Here is a 20,747-nt window from a genome sequence, read left to right as displayed (position 1 = left end):
CTTAGCACATACTCCAGTGCTCTGCACAGAGTGGCTGAGCAGAGCGCTCAGCACATAATCCAGCGCTCTGCACAGAGTGGCCGAGCAGAGCGCTTAGCACATAATACAGTGCTCCGCACCTAGTGGCTGAGCAGAGCGCTTAGCACATAACACAGCGCTCTGCACGTAGTGGCTGAGCAGAGCGCTCAGCACATAATCCAGTGCTCTGCAGAGAGTGGCCGAGCAGAGCGCTCAGCACAGAGTGGCCGAGCAGAGCGCTCAGCACATACTCCAGCGCTCCGCACAGATTAAGGGACTAGGTGGCAAGCGTGGCGCTTAGCACAGTGCTCTGCACAGAGTGAGCGCCTAAGACGGGCGCTTGGCACCCGGTGGCTGACTCTGTGCCAAGCAGCGCGCGGAGCACAGCGCTTGGCGCAGGGCGGTTGACTAGGTGCGGAGCGCGGCGGGAGGGGAGGGGCGGGGAGGGGCCCGGCCGAGGGGCGGGGCGGCGGCGCGGGGCCTTGTGGGAAGAGCGGGCGGAAGAAGGGCGGAAGGAGGGCGGAAGGAGGGCGGAAGTGGGCGGGGCGGGCGCGGGTTCGACTTCCGGGTGACCGGCCCCGTCGCTCCCGGCCGGCGGCGCCCCCCGAGCCTCCCCCCAGGACCGGCCGCGCCCGATGCCCGGTACCCGCTGCCCGCCTCCCTCCCTCCTTCCCTCCCTCCTCCTCCCGAACCCTCCTCCCACCCGCCCCCCCATCCTTCCCATCATCTCCATCCCCCCCCCCCTTGCCATCCTCCTTATCCATCCCCCCACTTGCCATCCTCCTTATTTATCCATCCCCCCCCTTGCCATCCTCCTTATTTATCCATCCCCCCCCCTTGCCATCCTCCTTATTTATCCATCCCCCCCCCTTGCCATCCTCCTTATTTATCCATCCCCCCCCTTGCCATCCTCCTTATTTATCCATCCCCCCTGCCATCCTCCTTATCCATCCCCCCCTTGCCATCCTCCTTATTTATCCATCCCCCCCCTTGCCATCCTCCTTATTTATCCATTCCCCCCCCTTGCCATCCTCCTTATCCATCCCCCCCCTTGCCCTCCTCCTTATTTATCCATCCCCCCTGCCATCCTCCTTATCCATCCCCCCCCCTTGCCATCCTCCTTATCCATCTCCCCCCCCCCCCACTTGCCCTCCTTATCTCCCCCGCCCCCCACTTGCCATCCTCCTTATTTATCTCCCCCCCCACTTGCCATCATCCCCATCTCCCCACACTTGCTATCCTCCTTATCTGTCTCCCCCCCCCCACTTGCCATCATCCTTATCTCTTTCCCCCCACCTTGCCATCCTCATCTATCTCCCCCCTCTTGCCATCATCCCTATCTGCCCCCACTTGCCCTCCTCCTTATCTCCCCCCACCTTGCCATCCTCCTTATTTATCTCCCCCCGCCTTGCCATCATCCCTATCTCCCCTCCACCCCTTGCCGTCATCCCTATCTCCCCCCCTTGCCATCATCCCTATTCCCTCCCCACTTGCCATCATCATCATCATAATAATAATGTTGGTATTTGTTCATTCATTCAATTGTATTTATTGAGCGCTTACTACGTGCAGAGCACCGTGGTGAGCGCTGGGGTAGATAGAGGGTCATCAGGTCGGCCCCCGTGAGGCTCACAGTTAATCCCCATTTTATAGATGGGGTCACTGAGGCCCAGAGAAGTGAAGTGACTTGCCCACAGACACCCAGCTGACAAGTGGCAGAGCCGGGATCCCTATCCCCTCCCCACTTGCCATCATCCTTATCTCCCCCCCGTCACTCGCCATCATCCCTACCTCCCCCCAGCCCCGGCTTTGCCCCCTTGCACACTTTCCTTGGGGCCTCCCCTCCCTTTCCCTGCTTTTTGGGGTATTTTCCCCCCCTCTCTCAAGCGTTTACTCTGGGCCAGCCACTGCATTCATATTTCATTCATTCGAGAGGGTTTATGGGGCCCTTACTATGTGCACACCACTGGGCTAAGCTTTCCTTGTGGCCTCCCCTCCCTTTCCCTGCTTTTTGGGTCCGTCCCCCCCCCCCCCCAACTCCTTAAGCGCTTACTACGTGCCAGGCACTGCGTTCATATTTCCTTCGAGGGGGTTTATGGGGTCGTTACCGCGTGCAGAGCACCGGACTAAGCGTTTGGAAGGTGCGATAATAATAACGTTGGGATTTGTTAAGCGCTTGCTATGTGCCGAGCACCGTCCTAAGCGCCGGGGGGATCCGGGGTCATCAGGTTGTCCCGCTTGGGGCTCACGGTCTTCATCCCCATTGTACAGATGAGGGAAGCGAGGCGGCCCCGAGAAGTCAAGTGACTTGCCCGGAGTCACGCAGCTGACAAGGGGTGGAGCCTGGATTCGAACCCGCGACCTCTGACTCCTAAACCCTGGCTCTTTCCACCGAGCCACGCTGCTTCTCACTAGAACAAGCGAGAGACCTGTCCCTGCCCACGACGGGCTCACAGTCTCAAGGGGGGGGGTGGGCGGATGTCATTCGTTCGTTCATTCAGTCGTATTTATGGAGCGCTTACTGCGTGCAGAGCACTGTGCTAAGCGCTTGGGAGAGTATAATACAGCAAGAGAGAGACAGTCCCTGCCCACAACGGGCTCACAGGCTCGGGGGTAGAGGGGAGAGAAGACACAGATATTCATAGGTTCATTCAGTCGTACTTATGGAGCGCTTACTGCGTGCAGAGCACTGTGCTAAGCGCTTGGGAGAGTACAGTACAGCAGGAGACAGACAATCCCTGCCCACCACGGGCTCACAGACTCGGGGGAGGGAGGCAGATATTCATTCGTATTTATAGTAACGTTGGTATTGGTTAAGCGCTCACTATGTGCAGGGCGCTGTTCTGAGCGCCGGGGTAGATACAGGGTCATCATGTTGTCCCACCTGAGGCTCACAGGCTTCATCCCCATTTTACAGATGAGGGAACTGAGGCCCAGGGAAGCGAAGCGACTCGCCCACGGTCACCCAGCCGACCAGCGGCGGAGCCGGGATTAGAACCCACGACCCGACTCCCAAGCCCGGGCTCTTTCCACTGAGCCAGGCGCTTATTGCGTACAGAGCACTGGGCTAAGCGCTAGCAAGTGAGAGACAGTCCCTGCCTACAACCTCGAGGGAGGGAGGCAGATATTCCTATTTATGGAGCACTTAGGGCGTGCAGAGCACTGGGCTAAGCGCTAGGAAGTACAATACAGTGAGAGAAACAGTCCCCGCCCACAACGGGCTCGCAGACTCAGTGGCCCGGGGGGAGACATAACATTCATTCGTATTTATGGAGCACTTATTGCGTGCGCAGCACTGGGCTAATCGCTTAGGAAATACAGTAAAGCATTAGAGAAGCAGCGTGGCTCAGTGGAAAGAACCCGGGCCTAATAATAATAATGTTGGTATCTGTTAAGCGCTCACTAGGTGCCGAGCACCGTTCTAAGCGCCGGGGTGGACACGGGGGAATCGGGTCGTCCCACGTGGGGCTCACGGTCTTCATCCCCATTTTACAGATGAGGGAACTGAGGCCCAGAGAGGTGAAGTGACTCGCCCACAGTCACACAGCTGACTGAGAGTCAGAGGTCGTGGGTTCTCATCCCGGCTCCGCTACCTGTCAGCTCTGTCACTTTAAGTCGCTTAACTTCTCTGGGCCTCCGTTACCTCATCTGTAAAATGGGGATGAAGACCGTGAGCCCCATGGGGGGACAGCCTGATTACCTTCTATGTCCCCCAGGGTGTAGAACAGTGCTCGGCACATAGAAAGCGCTTAACGGATACTATCGTCATCGTAAATAGACAATCCCTGCCCGTTAGGGGATACCAGTCTTGAGGAGAGGGAGACGTATTCATTCAATCATATTTATTGAGCACTTACTGTGTGCAGAGCACTGGGCTAAGCGCTTGGAAAGTACAACTGGGCAGTAGAGTGACTCTCTCTGCCCACCATGGGCTCTCTGTCTTGGGCTGGGGGGGGAGGAAGAAAAAAAAAGACATCATTTGTATTTGAGCACTTACTGCCTGCAGAGCACTGGACTAAGCGCTTGGAAATAATATAGCGATGGTAATCTGTTAAGCACTTACTGTGTGCCAAGCACTGTTTTAAGCGCTGGGGTAGATACAGGGTAATCGGGTCGTCCCACCTGGGGCTCCCACGTTTAATCCCCATTTTACAGATGAGGGAACTGAGGCCCGGAAAAGTGAAGCGACTCGCCCAGGGTCACAGCAGACCAGTGGTGGAGCAGATCGTGGACGTGATCCGTCCATGAGGCCCTGCTGCTTCCCACCGTACTAAGCACCGGGGTCCATTCCCCCCCCCCCCCCCCAGGTCCAAAGCACCCGTGGACGTATCTGTGATCTTGGTTGTCTTGATGTCTCTCCCCGACTCTCGACCGCGAGCTTGCAGTGGGCAGGGAATGTCATTGTTTATTGTTATATAAAATAAACAAATACGGTTGAAGGAATGAATGCAAGCGAATCAGGTCGGCCACCTTCCCTGTCCCCTACGGGGCTCAGAATCTCCGTTCCCACACAGATGAGGAAACTGAGGCACAGAGAAAGGCCCCGCCCACGGTTACCCAGCCAACGCGTGTCCAACGCGGCAAGGGACGCGTCTGTAAATCGTCGTGTCGGACTCTCCCGAGTGCTCGGCGCAGCGCTCGGTCCCAAGCCCCCCCACTCGTACCGACCAGGGGAAGCCTCGGGGTTCCCCAGAGAGCCAGAGCCCACCACCGAGGTTACGAGGGAAAGGTTTCCGGAGCTTTACCGACGGGCAAGGGAGCGACGCATCCTCACTCTCGCTCTTACTCCACAGTACCCGTCCGCTGGGCGAGGGAGCCCACCGTGCCAGTCCCGCGGCGGAGGGTCGAGAGAAGTTCCTGGCGATAAGGACGGCCGCAAGCCGCCTCCGCACGCTGCTCGTTCCCGCTCCCACGCTCTGCCGAACGACCGCCTTTTATCGGCCGTAGGCGTCACAGCTGTGGCCGGTCCAGGCCCCTTCCCCGGTGGGGCAGGGAGAGGAGGCTCCACCCCCGACAGGCCGGCAATCACCTGTCCTCAGGTACAGCCCGTCAGCGCCTTCGCCCATCTCTTCCTCCTCCTCCTCGTTCGCGGGATGACAGACGGTCACTAATCAGGCAGCCTTGTGCGGGCTGTCCGCACGATGATAATATCATCGGTATCTGTTAAGCGCTTACTACGTGCAGAGCGCTGTTCTAAGCGCTGGGTAGATACGGGGGCATCAGGTCGTCCCACGTGAGGCTCGCATTTCATCTCCATTTTACAGAGGAGGTCACCGAGGCCCAGAGAAGTGAAGTGACTTGCCCACAGGCACACAGCTGACAGCAGAGCGGGGATTCGAACCCATGACCTCTGGCTCCCAAGCCCGGGCTCTTTCCGCTGAGCCACGCTGCTTCTCACGTCCTCTGCGCACAGTAAGCGCTCAGTAAATACGACTGAATGAACCGAACGACTCGGGATGAGAGCCCCGGTCCTTCTGACTCCCAGGCCCGGCCTCTATCCGGTAATAATAATGATAATGGTATCTGTTCATTCAGTAGTATTTACTGAGCGCTTACTGTGAGCAGAGCACTGACCTAAGCGCTTGGAATTTAAGCGCTTACTATGTGCCAAGCCCTGTCGTACGTGCTGGGGTAGATGCAAGCCAATCAGGTTGTCCCACGTGGGGCTCCCGGTTTTTGCCCCCATTTTACGGATGAGGTCACCGAGGCACAGAGAAGTGACTTGCCCAAAGTGACACTGCTGACAAATGGCAGAGCGGGGATTCGAACCCACGATCTCTGACCCCCCCAAGCCCGGGCTCTTCCCATCGGGCCCCGCCGCTTCCACGCGGGATCCCGGCACGTCACGGGAACCCCTCTGTTGTTTTCTTTGACTCGTTTCATTTCCCACCATCCTAATAATAGTAATCGTGGGGTCGCGGCGCCGACAGGGTGCCAAGCGCTGTCCTAAGCACTGGGACAGATACCCGACAATCGAGTCAGGCCCGTGGGACTCAACGGTCTAAGGGGAAGAAAGAACAGGGTCAGCTGTGTGACCGTGGGCAAGTCACTTCACTTCTCGGTGCCTCAGTTCCCTCATCTGTAAAAGGGGGATGAAGACCGGGAGCCCCACGTGGGACGACCCGATTCCCCCGCGTCTCCCCCAGCGCTTAGAACGGTGCTCGGCACATAGTGAGCGCTTAACGGATACCAACATTATTATTATTATTATTATTACCTCTTCATTTTTACAGATGAGGAACTGAGACTCAGAAATTAAGTGACTGCCCCAGGTAGATCACTGAGTCGGTCCTATTTATTGAGCGCTTATCCTGTGCAGAGCACTCTGCTAAGCGCTTGGGAGAGTACCACGTAGCAAGCACTTGACGTACGTATCTTCAGTTTTATCTGTCTGTACTGATGTCTTTCTCCCCCTCTCTGGACTGTGAGTTAGTAGTGGGCAGGGAATGTCGCCGTTTATTACTGTATTGTACTCCTCCAAGTAAGCGCTCAATAAATACAACTGAAGAAATAGACGGAAACGTTCCCTGCCGACGGCGAGCCTACACTCTTTTCGTCCTCGTTAATGATAATAATAATGTTGGTAATAATAAGAATGTTGGTATTTGTTAAGCGCTCACTATGTGCAGAGCGCTGTTCTAAGCGCCGGGGTAGATACAGAGTAATCGGGTTGTCCCACGTGAGGCTCACACAGTCTTCATCCCCATTTTACAGATGAGGGAACTGAGGCCCAGAGAAGCGAAGTGACCCGCCCCCGGGCACACAGCTGACAAGCGGCGGAGCCATGATCTCTGACTCCAAAGCCCCTGCTCTTTCCACTGAGCCACGCTCCTTCTCTATTTGTTAAGCGCTTACTATGTGCCGAGCACTGAGCGCTGGGGTAGATACAGGGTAATCGGGTTGTCCCGTGTGGGGCTCACACACTTTTAATCCCCAGATGGGGTCACTGAGGCACCGAGAGGTGAAGCGACTTGCCCCGAGTCACACAGCTGACAGGTGGCGGAGCCGGGATTGGAACCCACGACCTCTGACTCCTAAGCCCGGGCTCTTTTCACTGAGCCACGCTGCCTCCTGTACCTACCCCGGCCCTTGGTACAGCGCTCGGTACATACCATTCCACTTGTCAGCTGTGTGACTTGGGGCGAGTCACTTCACTTCTCGGTGCCTCAGTGACCTCATCTGTAAAATGGGGATGAAGACCGTGAGCCCCACGTGGGACGACCCGATTCCCCTGCGCCTCCCCCGGCGCTTAGAACGGTGCTCGGCACATAGTGAGCGCTTAACGGATACCAACGTTATTATTATTATTACTATTGTAAGTAGGATTATTATTCAGCCTAGCTAATAGAGGCCTTACCGTTTCCTGGCATAGTTCTTTTTTCGCAGTTAGGTTGCAGTGCGACTAAGAAGATGATTATTGTCACACACGCTGACGGTATTACTCGATGTTCCCAGGGTGGTGCTAATAGATTATTAATTTTTAAAACGTTCCCTTTGTCCCAAGGTCCCGGGGTGCAATGTGCAATTAAAATTAATTAAAGCGTGTCAGTGATTAACATTTAACGGTCGATTCGATTCGCCTCAGTATAGGGTCATAAAACCCATCTAGGACCATTCGTGAAGATCGGAACCGTTAGAACGGGTCAGAAGGTGAATTCCAAAGATAGGCGTGCTACTGATTTGCAATTCTTCCCAAGTGCAAGTGAGAGGAAAGTTCGCCCTGAGGACCCCTAAAAATAGGCGCTCACCCTCTGCGCAACTGAATCTCGGAAACGGGCAAGTTGGTTTTACTCCCGGGTACGGTTTTAATGACGACTGTGGCATTTCGGCAGGACGGTGCACCGAACTAGGTACGATGATCATGTTGGTATCTGTTCAGCGCCCGCTATGTGCCGAGCCCCGTTCTGAGCGCCGGGGGAGATGCGGGGCCATCGGGTCGTCCCGCGGGAGGCTCAGGGTTAATCCCCGTTTTCCAGATGAGGGAACCGAGGCCCAGAGAAGTGAAGTTGACTCGCCCACAGTCACACTGCGGATAAGTGGCTGAGCAGGGAGTCGAACCCGTGACCTCTGACTCCGAAGCCCAAGCTCTTTCCACTGAGCCACGCTGCTTCTAGGTCGTACGCAGCTCCTGACCCACATTGGACTCAGTAGGAGGGAGAACCTATTTCATCCCCGTTTTACCCCTCATCATAACCGTGCTGATGATGATGGTGGTTGTTAAGCTCTTACTATGTGCCAAGCACTGTTCTAAGCGCAGCGGTAGATACGAGGTAATCAGGTTGTCCCCTGTGGAGCTCCCAGGCTTAATCCCCATTTTACAGGTGAGGTAACCGAGGCACAGAGAAGTGAAGTGACTCGCCCGAAGTCACACAGCTGACAAGTGATGGGGCCGGGATTAGAACCCAGGTCCTCCGATTCCCGGGCTCTTTCCACCAGGCCTCTCTCCTTCTCGATGTTGCCGTTTGGCTCAGAGGCTTAGTTCAGGACTAGCCGGGCAGAGGCTGCGCCCTTTTTCCACGCTCTCCCAACCTCCAATCTAGCCATCGATCAGTCGGTGGTATTTACTGAGCGCTTACTGTGTGCAGAGACTATACCGGACCCCTGGTAGAGTTGGTAGGCGGGATCCTTGCCCTTAAAGCAGCAGCAGCATGGCCTAACGAACAGAGCCCGGGCCTGGGAGTCAGAAGGACCTGGGTTCTAATCCTGACTCTGCCCCTTGTCTCCCGTGCGACGTCGGGCAAGTGATTTCACTCCTCTGGGACTCAGTTCCCTCATCTGTAAAATGGAGATGAAGACCCTGAGCCCGAGTGACCGTGGGACAGGGACCTGTGTCGAACCTGTTTAGCTTGTGTCCACCCCGGTGCTTAGTAATAATAATATTAGTGATGGTATTTGTTAATAATAATAATAATAATAATGTTGGTATTTGTTAAGCGCTTACTATGTGCACAGCACTGTTCTAAGCGCTGGAGGAGATACGGGGTCATCCGGTATTTTCCTATGAGGTAACTGAGACACAGAGAAGTTAAGCGGGTTGCCCAGGGTCGCCCAGCGCACGGATGGCGGAGCTGAGATTTGAAGCACGATCCTTCTCCCAGAATCTAAATCCTCTTCTAACGAGGGCCAAGCTCCTTCTCCATTTATCCTAGTTGAGGTCATAAAACTCTACAGACGCTGTCTGAATCCCAGCCTTTCGGACGAGGAGCCTTAAAATTGGGGTTGTCCCGATTTGTCCATTCCAAGCGCTTAGTACGGTGCTCCGCACACAGTAAGCGCTCAATACATACTATTGAATGAATGAATGAGTTTCTCTGTACCCTTCCACTGCCTCACGACGACAAGCGCTTGAAAAATTAAGGCCGTCCTATCTCGAATGAAAATCGAAGCGACTGACAAATGGATAAGATAGAAAACGCCGTTCCAATTACGAGAGCTAAAGCATTCCACGGCGAAACCTAAACGTCCGTCGATCTCTGTGTGATCTTCCATTCAATAAATGCTTCCTCCCCACAATTAGTCACTGCTTGCATTCGGTAAAGAGAAATGGTTCTCCTCTTTCCAGCAAAGGGGACACCGATTTTCGGTTGTTTCGCTGGTAAATTGAGACATTAAAGAGAGCCTTGTCGTTACTTGGGAACCCTCTTTCACAAAGTTAGAAAATTGTTCCTTTTTACGGGGTCGACCCGAGCTAAACCAGAGCGTTTTTATCAAATACCATTAGTAGTAGTAGTAGTAGTAGTAGTAGTAATAACCCACACAAATCTGCCTGGGTTTGTTTTGGTTTCGTTTCAACCTCGCCACTAATAAGCCGCTATTCCCCAGTCTCTGGGATGGGAGGGGAGTTTGGGGACAACTCTGGAGGTGCAGCCGGAAAAATATAGGAAAACCACAGGGATCAGAGAACAGGGGAGACCAGGTATGAAAAAATAATTGTTAAAAATTAACTAGACATGATTAACTAGACAAGCGTATGTAGGGTTACCAGATCCCGGCTCCGCCGCTCGTCAGCTGTGTGACTGTGGGCAAGTCACTTCACTTCTCTGGCCTCAGTTCCCTCATCTGTAAAATGGAGATGAAGACCGTGAGCCTCATGTGGGACAACCTGATGACCCTGTATCTCCCCCAGCGCTTAGAACAGCGCTCTGCACACAGTAAGCGCTTAACCAATACCGACATTAGTATTATTAATACTATTAGTGATAGTATTAACTGTGGCATTTGTTAACTCCTAAATAAATGTCAAGCACTGCACTGAACTCTGGGGTACATTACGAGATAGATCAGACGCAGTCTACGGGGGGTCTCAGTCTAAGCGAGGGAGAAGATGAATCGTACCCCCATTTCACAGGTAAACTGAGGAACAGAGAAGTGAGGTGACTCGTCCAAGGTCACGTGGCGGGCAAGTGGCGGAGTGCTTTTTTTTTTTTATGGTATTTGTTAAGCGATTGCTAGTGCCAGGCACTGTGCTCAGCGCCGGGGAAGATACGTGTTCTTCCCCTCGATTCTTATGTATTGCTATTGTTCTTGTCCGTGCGTCTCCCCCGATTAGACTGTAAGCCCGCCAGAGGGCAGGGACTGTCTCTATCTATTGCCAAACTGTCCATTCCAAGCGCTCAGTACAGTGCTCTGCGCACAGTAAGCGCTCAATAAATACTATTGAATGAATGAATGAACCTAAAGAGATGGGACACAGTCCCTGGCCCACATGGGGCTCACCGTCTTAATCCCCGTTTTACGGATGAGGTAACTGAGGCCCAGAGAAGTGAAGGGATTTGCCCAAGGTCCCACAGCAGACGAGTGGGGTAGCCGGAATTAGAACCCGGGCCCTTCTGACCCTCAGGCCCGGCCTCGGTCCGCTGGACGACGCTGCTTTAAGTTGTCTGTTAACAGAAATTAATCAAGGGAACTTTAAGCAGCAGCAAATGAGCTGCAGTGCTTGGTGAACTCCCGATACGGGGTCGCCACCGGATCCGCGACCGTGCAGAGCCTCAGCGCGGTACAGCAGTTTACGGCTCTTTCCCGGCAACGGCCTTCCCTTCTTTTTCTGTTCAGTTCTATCGAAATTGAGCTCTAAAACATCGTAGTGTGACAGGAATGTCCGCAGATGAGAATTGAAGATACTGAATTCAGGTAACATGCATCCCAAACGTTTGATTTTGTCCTGCGTGAAAAATATTATATATTTAATATGTTTTATATACTACTTATAAAGAAATGTAACATATATATCTCAGTCAAGCAAATTTATTTAGTGCTTACCGCGTGCAGAGCATTGCACCAAGCGCTTGGGAGCATGCGGTGTAACAATAAACAGACAGATTCCATACCCGCAATGAGTTTAGAGTGTGTCTGTCTCTCTCTTCTCTGTATGATGCCAGTTTCTCTCCGTAGAGTGCATGTCCTCTTGACCGAATATCTTTTGGTCAGTTACCGACTTTCACATCCAGGTAAAGAACTTCTGAACCTTAGCTGGCAACACGCCAGCCAGACAAGAAGCCCTAGCAGGGAAGAAAGGTTGAGTTATGAATTGAAAACGGGCTAGGGATCTGTGATGGGTTAAGGCAGTTCATTTGTGTAATCTGGATTAACTGTCAACTCCATGAGACACGGTTTCTTTTGTGTCTGGAAAGTCACGAGTTTCAACACAGTCGTGGAAACTCCGCAATTACTCTAAGACCGGAAACGTCTTGGGACTTGGATTCAAAAATAAATAAATAAATGCATATACAGCCGGGCCATGTTTTCTGCTAAATTATAATCACTCAGTGAATCAGTGGCATTTATTGAGCGGAAAAAATGTAAATGCATATACAGCCGGGCCATATTTTTTGCTAAATTGTAATCACTCAGTGAATCAGTGGCATTTATTGAGCGGTTACTCTATGCCTTGTTCTCAGCGCTTGGGAGAGTACAGTACAACAGTTGGCAAACCCGTTCCCCGCTCTTAACAAGTTTACAGCCTAGAGGACCATAAAATAATAATGCTTAAAAAATACATTTAGCCAAATACTGAAGAGGAGTCATTGGCTCACCGAGCTGCATGAATTCCAGTACATCCCTGTTTTCCTTCTACTTCCTAGGGCTGCAAAAATCTTTCCCTTTTTTCATTTTGAAAATATTAAAAGCTATTATATTGTCCTCTCCCAAGGATTTAGTACAGTGTTCTGCTCACAGTAAACACTCAATAAATACAATTGAGTGATTAAACAAAATGGCCGTTCATTTAGTACAGTACTAGTAGTTATCGCTTTCAAAAATAAAACTCCCTCTGTAAGCTCGTTGAGGGCGGGGACTGTGTCTGCCAACTCTGTTGTATGATAGTAATAATGATAAGGATTATTATGGATTTTTTTAAATGCTATGTGCCAGGCCCTGTTCTAAGCGCTGGGATAGGTACAAAATAATGGGTCGGACACAATCCCTGTCCCACATAGGTCTCACGGTCTGAATCCCCATTTTACAGTGAGGGAACTGAGACCCGGAGAAGTGATCTGTCCGAGGTCACACAGCGGACAAGTGGCGGAGCCGGGATTAGATCCTTCTGACTCCCGGGCCCGTGCTCCATCCACTGGGCCATGCCGTACACTCCCAAGAGCTTAGTACAGCGCTCTGCACGTAGTAAGCGCTCAGCGTATCACCGACTGATGACACTAGACTCCTCAGTCCCATTGCTCAGATGAGAGGGCTTTCGTATCCCACAAAGCAATTTCTGCGCTGTTATGTACATCTCTCTCATTTATCTCTATTAATACTTATCTCCCCCGTAGACCGTAAGCTGTTCGTGGGCAGGGAACGTGTCTGTCACTTGCTACCTTGTCCTCTCCCAAGCGCTTAGTAGAGTGCTGTGCACACAGCAAACGCTCAATTAATACGATGGAATGAACGACCGTCGAAATCCTTGTATCTCATTTAGCAGGAGCCATGTCTCAGAGCGTCCCGGAAAGAGTCCCGGCGCCTTACTGAGGACAGAGCCGTCGTGTCGAAGCGGCCCCCTCCCGCCGGCTGCTTCCGGCCTTCCCCATGTTCACGGTTCTGACCATGTTTTATTACATCTGCCTGCGGCGCCGGGCCCGGACCAGCCCCAGGGGAGAGACGCCCAACTGCCGTCGGACCGCGGACGCGAACCCCCGGCCCCCGCCCCGCAACGCGGAGGTGGTCCAGTACGCCAAGGAGGTCTTGGATTTCAGCTCCCATTACGGGAGCGAGAACAGCATGTCATACACCATGTGGAACCTGGCGGGGGTCCCCAACGTCTACCCCAACTGGGGGGACTTCACCCAGACGGCGGTTTTCCGCACCTACGGGTCTTGGTGGGAGCGCTGCCCCAGCGCCCCGGCCCCGTTCGCCCGGACGCCGCCGGCCTTCCGGAGCCAGGACTTCGTGGAGCTCGCCTTCCACGAGCCGGTCTATCCCACGGCCGTCCACGTCCTGGAGACCTACCACCCCGGGGCCGTCATCCGGATCCTGGCCTGCTCGGCCGACCCGTACGCCCCAAACCCTCCGGCCGAAGTAAGGTAAAATGACGACGACGACGACAACGATCGTGACGTTAGCTGAGCGCCTACGACGTCCCAGGCGCTGGACTCAGCGCCGGGGTGGAGACGAGCAAATCGGGGTGGGCACGGTCCCTGCCTCACGCGGGGCTCCCAGGCTTCATCCCCATTTTACAGATGAGGGAACTGAAGCCCAGAGACGTGAAGCGACTTGCCCGAGGTCACACAGCGGACGAGCGGCAGGGCCGGCATTAGAACTCATGACCTCTGACTCCCAAGCCCGGGCTCTTTCCACACAATCTTGATCCCCATTTTACAGATGAGGTAACTTGCCCACAGTCTCCAGCGGGACTCACCAGCAGGACGTAGGGAATTCATTCCGCGTGTTCACGGGTGGTACTGGGGAAATGTTACGTGCCTCGTGAGTACAGTGCCCGGCACAGAGTACGCGCTTAACAAATATCATTAAAAAAAAGAAATGCTTAAGGTGGAGGAAGAGCATTCTAGCTGTCCCGTTGGCCAAATATCAGCTTTTCCACCGTTACCCCTTTGACTAGATGTTACCACACAGAAAAGCCGGCAGAAAAAGGATCATTTGTCATCTTGAAGTCTTGAATAACTCAGAAGAGTAAACTAGACAGTAGCTCGTTGTGGGCAGGGAATGTGTCTATTGTTATTATTGACCTCTCCCAAGCACTTAGTACAGTGCTCTGCGCACAGTAAGCGCTCAATAAATACGATCAACTATTCCTGTGTCACGAGAACTCGGCCTAGTAATTTGGGTTGTGTTTGGGGAAAAAGTGAGTCCAAAAGTAATTTTAATCCACCTATAGGTCGTCTGCCAGGGAGTGAGGCTTTGCCTTTTAAACTAAAGAAGATCTAAAAGGGGAGAAAATGTTCACCTATCTTTTAAAATATTTAACAACAAATACTTTATGGTGTTTAGTAAAGCGAAGTTAATTAAGGTGAGTTTCTATGAGAGAAAATGGAACCAACCTCCAATCCTCCAGTGGTGATTTAATATAAATAATAAAGACTCTTAATGTAATCCATAGTGGCTTCTACCAAATGATTTATTAATTACAGCAGATTATGGCTTTAATATTGAAGGTTAAGGCTACAATTGTGGGAACTGTCCTAAATTTGAGATGAAATCCTATTGAGTTTGGCAACTCTCCCAGATTTATAGTGAACATCCAAGTTTGGGGTCTTTTACTAGCTCTTTAAAGTTAATGAATGTTTTAATAATGCAAGCATCCCGTACTGCCTTTATTTGAAGGTTGGCAATCCTTAAGAATAATTGTCCGCCTGGATCTCACAACTCATTTCTTCTTATGCTCTCATTTCTTCCATTTGCACTGGCAGCGTTTTCCTTCTACCGCCCCAGGAAAAGAGTTTCTACTTAAGCCTAGGACTGAGAATCCAAAACTTCCAAATTCTAATCTGTCTTTACCACCTAGTTTAATAAGCAAGAATAACATCTCTCTGCCTTTATTTTCTTCCTGTAAAATGGTTTTTTTTCCTCTTTATCCATATCTCCCAAGTGTTATAAGGCCTGGCAAGATCAGGGGGCTGGGAGTCAAGAGACCTGGGTTCAAATCACCGCTCTGCCTGCTCTGTGACCTTGGGCAATCATATAACTTTTCTCGGTCTCAGGTTCTTTGTCCTTAAAATGGGAATAGTAATTCCTTTCTCTCCCTACCTCATAAGGATGTTGAGAGGATAGGAAATAAAGAGTTGTTATCAACAATATTTGAATTACATTTCTTGTATCCACCCCTGTGCTTAGTACAGTGTCTGGCACATAACAGCCCTTAACAAATACCACAGTTATTATTAAAGATGATGGGGAATTCAGTAACATTTTGTTAATTCTCATTTAACTGGGGAAGTGATCATAAATAAATAGGAGGTTGGATATTATCTCTCTATAGCCAGGGTTAATCAGCTCATGGGCAGGGAATGTGTCATTCTTCTATTCTATTGTACTTGCACAAATGTACGTACATAAACGCACTCGAGTGATGGTGCAGGGCTTCCAAAGCCGATACTAATTCAATGGGTGGAAAAAAAAATCCTGCTTCCTAATTTTTTAATCTACATTATGCTAGGAAAACAACGCAGAAAATTTTGCAAAGCGTTTCTGTTCTACTAACTCTTACAAATGATTGAAAAAAGAATTTGGTGATTTTTCTCCTTAAGGTTTATACTCATGCAATCTTAATTAAATTACTGTTTCTTGAGATAGAAGGGGAAAAGAATCAAATGCTTTGATGCTTCTTTTTCTGTTGACTGCCGATAGCTGACAGTGAGGTTAAAAATTAGGGGGGATTTTGAGCTTTCATTCCTTCAGTCGTATTTATTGAGCACTTACTGTGTGCAAAGCACTGCACTAAGCACTTGGGAGAGTACAGGCTAATTTGGATTTGGGAGCTATCTTACCGGAGGGTGTAGCGGTGGTTTAACATTTTTGCATTCATGAATAAAGTATAAAACCCTCTGCCTCTTCTTTCGACACAACACATTCCTAACAGAGCCCGAATTTTAAACATTATGTTTATCTTTAATGCAAATGCAATGAAATACTGTTTTACCAGGAGTTAATTTCAAATGGCTAAAGGCCTATAAAATAATCTTGCTCTGCATCTTTCATTTTCCCCACTTAGAATTTCTTCATCTGTTGCAAAATAATATAAACAGTACTGTATTATTAATTAGTGCCGTATAATTTTTTTACTCTTCTGGTACGTAGCTGTCTATTAAAGTTCGCCATACTACTCTGTTTTCATAATCCGTAGACATTAGATGTATAATGTTCTTCAAGACAAAGGCATAGTGTTACATTAAAATGCAAAGTCGAGAAATATAGGCAAGGTTCTCAAAACAGCGCTTACCTTTCCATCCTGCATATTTTGAAGAGGTTGGAATTAAACCATTGCATTTGTGATAAGAATACAGCTCGATACTCCGTTAATTTACATTTGTAAACTTAACATCGCATTAACACAGGACTTGAATTAACTTCAGGATGTCCTAAAATTAATATAAAACACTAAGGCTGCAGTTGTGTAGAGTATATTTGTGCTATAATAATACAGTATTAAAGAAATGTGTTCAAATGGTTACATTATGCCAATGAACTTTTAATATGTATTGGCAGATATTATTTTTTTCCACTTTCGTTATTTTTAACTTTCCTCCTCAGTAAAATGATGTGAGAGATCATTTTTATGTATCTCGTAGGGCTTACTTTGGAAATCAATAAAAAATCAATCACTGAAAAACCCCTTGAGGGTAAAGAGTAGGATTTGAGCTAGGATGAGGGGCAGGGTTGAGATCTCGGGAAAGGTGTGATTGTGGAGTCTAGGCTTAATGCAGTTGAGAAAGTGGCTGTGTTTTTTGCCTATCCAGAGTCCCACGCCAACAATTTGACAGAATAAATTATGCTTTCTATATTATGATGTACAAATATCTAGTACAAATAAATGTTTTACCCGTCTGTGTAAAAGCCATTATTAAGTCCTCCTCTCCTTCCTGATCCACTCCCACTCTCCTCCTCTCCATTTTTCCCCTTTCTGAGCTACGCAAGCTTGGTTTCTTTAGTTTTTCTTCAAAGAAACCATTTCCCAACCCTATAAATGAACAGCACAGACGAATAGAACTTTAAAAGGATGGACTGATATTGGGAAGGGAAGAAGGAAGAAACACGGGGAGTCAGCTCCTGCCTCAATCATATTAATCGAGCGCTTACTGTGTGCAGAGCACTGAACTAAGTGCTTGGGATCGTACAGTATAACAGACACATTCCTTGCCCACGATGGGCTTTCGATGTAGAGGGGGAGACAGGAGTTAATATAAATGACATAAACGCCGTGGGGCTGGGAGAGGAGATGAGTAAAGGGACCAAGTCAGGGTGAAGCAGAAGGGAGTGGAAGAAAAGGAAAGGAGAGCATAGACAGGGAAGGCCTCTTGGAGGAGATGTGCCTTCAAAAAGGCTGTTGAAAGCGGGGGAGAGTCCCACATAGAGCTCACAGTCTTCATCCCCATTTTACAAAGGAGGTCGCTGAGGCCCAGAGAAGCAAAGTGACTTGCCCAAAGTCCCCGCTAGACGAGTGGCAGAGCCAGGATTAAAACCCAGGTCCTTCCGTCTCCCGGGCACTTGCTGTATCCGCTAGGCCACACTGCCCCCGCTTCAGTACGCACCGCCTAATCCCTCCGCTTGGGAGAAGCAACCCATCTGCAGCGCAACTTGTCTTTAAGATGATTTATTTTCTCTGCCGGACAGGTGGGAGATCCTCTGGTCCGAGGCACCTACCAAGATGGCCACACCCCAAGCTCGCCAGTTCTCTCCTTGCATCAAACAGATCGCGTTCCCCACCAACCTGATCCGCTTGGAGGTGAACAGTTCCCTCCTGGACTACTTCACCGAACTAGACGCCGTGGTACTGCACGGCGTGAAGGAAAGGCCTCTGCCGTCCCTTCAGGCGTCCCTAACCGACCGGAGCGATCCGGACGAAGGAGAGTACGAAGAGAAGGGTAAAAGTGGAATGGAGGGTCTGAACAAGCAGTTGAGCAAGGCCGTCCTCGGGGAATGGACAAATATCGGCTATTTCGATAAACTACCTTATGAGGTAAGTCAACCATCGTGGCCCGGCGGCGTGGGAGACAGGGGATCTGGGTTCCAATCCTGGCTCTGCCACTTACCTGCTGGGTGACCTTGGGGAAGTCCCTTCTCTGGGCCTCGGTTCCTCATCGGCGAAATGGGGATCCAGAGCCTGTGCTCTCTCTTGCTTAGACTGTTAGCCCCATTTGGGACCTGATTATCTTGTGTCTACCCCAGTGCTTAATTCAGTGCTTGGTGCATAGTAAACACTTAATAGATATGACTGTTTCTATTATTAGCATATCCGAAGCAAAATCAAACTTGACTTTTTAAAGGATTTCTTTATGAAAGCTTCCCAATTTCTGTATATCCGATGAATAGATTTCCTGTCCATAGAATATAGTTCTCTGTTTCCTGAGCACAAGAAAGTATCATCATCATCATCAGTGGTATTTATTGAGCACTTACTATATGCAGAACACTGTACCTCATACTGGGGATAGTACAACAGAATAATCAGACACATCCCTGCCCACAATGAGCTTACATTCTAGAGAGAGACATTAATATGACCTAATTTTTCATGTATAATGAATAGATAAGCTAGTTATTATCATCAAATGTCGGGTCGTTTCCCATTATGGCGACTTTATGGATGTATTTTCCTCAGAACGCCCTTCTGCCATAATTCATAACCTTGCTAATGGTTCTTCCATTATCACTGTTCGGGTTTCTATCCATCTAGCCGCCAGTCTGCCTCTTCCAAGTTTTCCCTGGATTTTTCCTACCATCAGTGTCTAAGAAAGCTGGTCGAGAAGCCTAAATCTTGTGTTTAGGTGTCATGACTAAATGGGGTGAAAAATGAGAAGTCACTGGGTATCGTTGAGAAGGAGAATACTGCGTTCTGAATAATGTTTTAAGAAAACGAAATGAGCAACTGTCTCCTAGAGCAGGCAAAAGTGGAGAGAAGTTTGAGGCGGAGAGATGATTGAAGAGGCATTTGCAGCTGTCCATTCACTTGTATTTACTGAGCGCTTGCTGTGTGCGGAACACTGCACTAAGCTCTTAGGAGAGTACAGTACAGACACAGCTCCAAATGACAAGCCTCGAGCCAAGCTAAGGTCCTGAGGAGCCATGAAATATTGTAAGGGAAGTAATCGGCAGAATTTAGCAAGCGATTGGATGTGGGAGATAAAAGACAAAAGATGTCAAAGATGAGACTAAGATTACAGGCTTCGGGGGAAGGGAGGATGGTGGGAGTGTCAACAGTGATGGGAAAATTAGGAGGAAGAGCAGGTTGAGGAGGAAAGATGAGTTCAGCTTTTGACATATTGAATTTAAAATGTTGGTAGGTCATCCCGGGAGAAATGTCACGGTTACAGGTGGAGAGACGAGATGGTGAAATAGGGGAGAAAGCAGGGCCGGGGTGGTCGAGTTGGGCGCCAGCCACGCAGAGTTGGTGGGAGAAATCACGTCAGCCAGGAGCTCCCAGGCAGAGTGAGTGGAGAGAGGGAAGAGTAAAATCCTCTTCTAGAGGCGCCCGCAGTTACAGAGTGAGGGAAGGATGAAGGTCCGATGAAGAAGGCTGAAACAGAGCAGTCAGAGGTAGTAAGAGCTAGGAGAGAACTGCACACAGAAAACGGAAGGTTTGGGAAAGTTTCTGGTGGAGAAACAGTGTGACTCAGTGGAAAGAGGCTTGGGAGTCAGAGGACGTGGGTTCTAATCCAGACTCCACCACTTGTCTGCCGTGTGACCTTGGGCCAGTCACCTCACTTCCCTCAACTGTCAAATGGGGATTAAGACCGTGAACCCCTTGTGGGACAGGGACTGCGACCAACCTAATTAGCTTGTATCTACCCCAGCGTTTAGTGCATTTAGCACTTACCGTGGTAAAACGCTGTACTAAGTACTTGTGCGGTGCCCGGCACATAGTCATCGCTTAAAAAAAAACCATAAATAAAACACACACAAACCGAGACGTTGTGCTAACACTTAGGCAACTTTCAAGCCCCACCCGAAGAAGGGAGTTTTCTATTCTGTGACTAACTCCTTTGCTTCAGGGGACAAAAAACACCTTATAAAGATGTCAACTGTCATAATGCTTCCTCAATAAACACCAACCTTCCATCAGATTTTTTTTTTTTTTAAGCCTTGCATGTTATGAGTAGATTAGTTTTCAAAGGCAGATAGCCCAACTGCATTTTTGGGAGTCATTTGCAACACATCACATCACATATTCATTATGGTATCAAATTGTGCTTTATGCTAGGATACCCACATATGAAAAGCAGGTTTCTGACAGATGCCAGACCTTGGACAAGCAGTGATTAATGGGTATTAGCCTGTAGTCGTGAAACCTGTTATCCACTCTGTCTACTCAAAGGCAAAAAAAAATAAGAACGAGAAAGTATTTCCCTAACATTTTAATGCTCTAATCTTAGTGACACTTCATTATACTTTTTTGTATTTTGGGGTTTCTATTTGGAAGTGGTATATCATAGGATGTATATCATAGGATGGTTTGTTTTTTTTCAGTCGGAGGGATGGATAAACAAACCGATTAGGGTCACCGGTTAGGATTCACGAAAAATATTTTAAACACGAACGGATAGCTCCGAGTTAAAGAAAAACTC

At 49.8% G+C, this 20,747-nt stretch overlaps 1 protein-coding gene across 2 annotated transcripts in view; it reads left to right on the top strand.

Annotated features, from left to right (window-relative positions):
• The first annotated feature begins 606 nt into the window (after positions 1–606).
• The window catches only part of FBXL4 (F-box and leucine rich repeat protein 4), a 46,617-nt gene continuing 26,476 nt past the window's right edge, over positions 607–20,747 (top strand). The window contains exons 1-5 of one of the 2 annotated variants that reach the window (XM_029047288.1): positions 607–660; positions 4,812–5,057; positions 11,071–11,148; positions 12,932–13,532; positions 17,797–18,142. In XM_029047288.1, the coding sequence (XP_028903121.1) occupies positions 13,039–13,532; positions 17,797–18,142 (840 nt within the window). In that variant the 5' untranslated portion in view covers positions 607–660; positions 4,812–5,057; positions 11,071–11,148; positions 12,932–13,038. The remainder of the gene's footprint in view (positions 661–4,811; positions 5,058–11,070; positions 11,149–12,931; positions 13,533–17,796; positions 18,143–20,747) is intronic. The other variant, XM_029047287.1, reaches the window with a different exon arrangement.

Source organism: Ornithorhynchus anatinus, chromosome 19, assembly GCF_004115215.2.
Source record: "Ornithorhynchus anatinus isolate Pmale09 chromosome 19, mOrnAna1.pri.v4, whole genome shotgun sequence".
NCBI lineage: Eukaryota > Metazoa > Chordata > Mammalia > Monotremata > Ornithorhynchidae > Ornithorhynchus > Ornithorhynchus anatinus.
The sequence above is the reverse complement of the archived record's forward strand: the minus strand, read 5'-3'. Positions and strand labels throughout refer to the sequence as shown.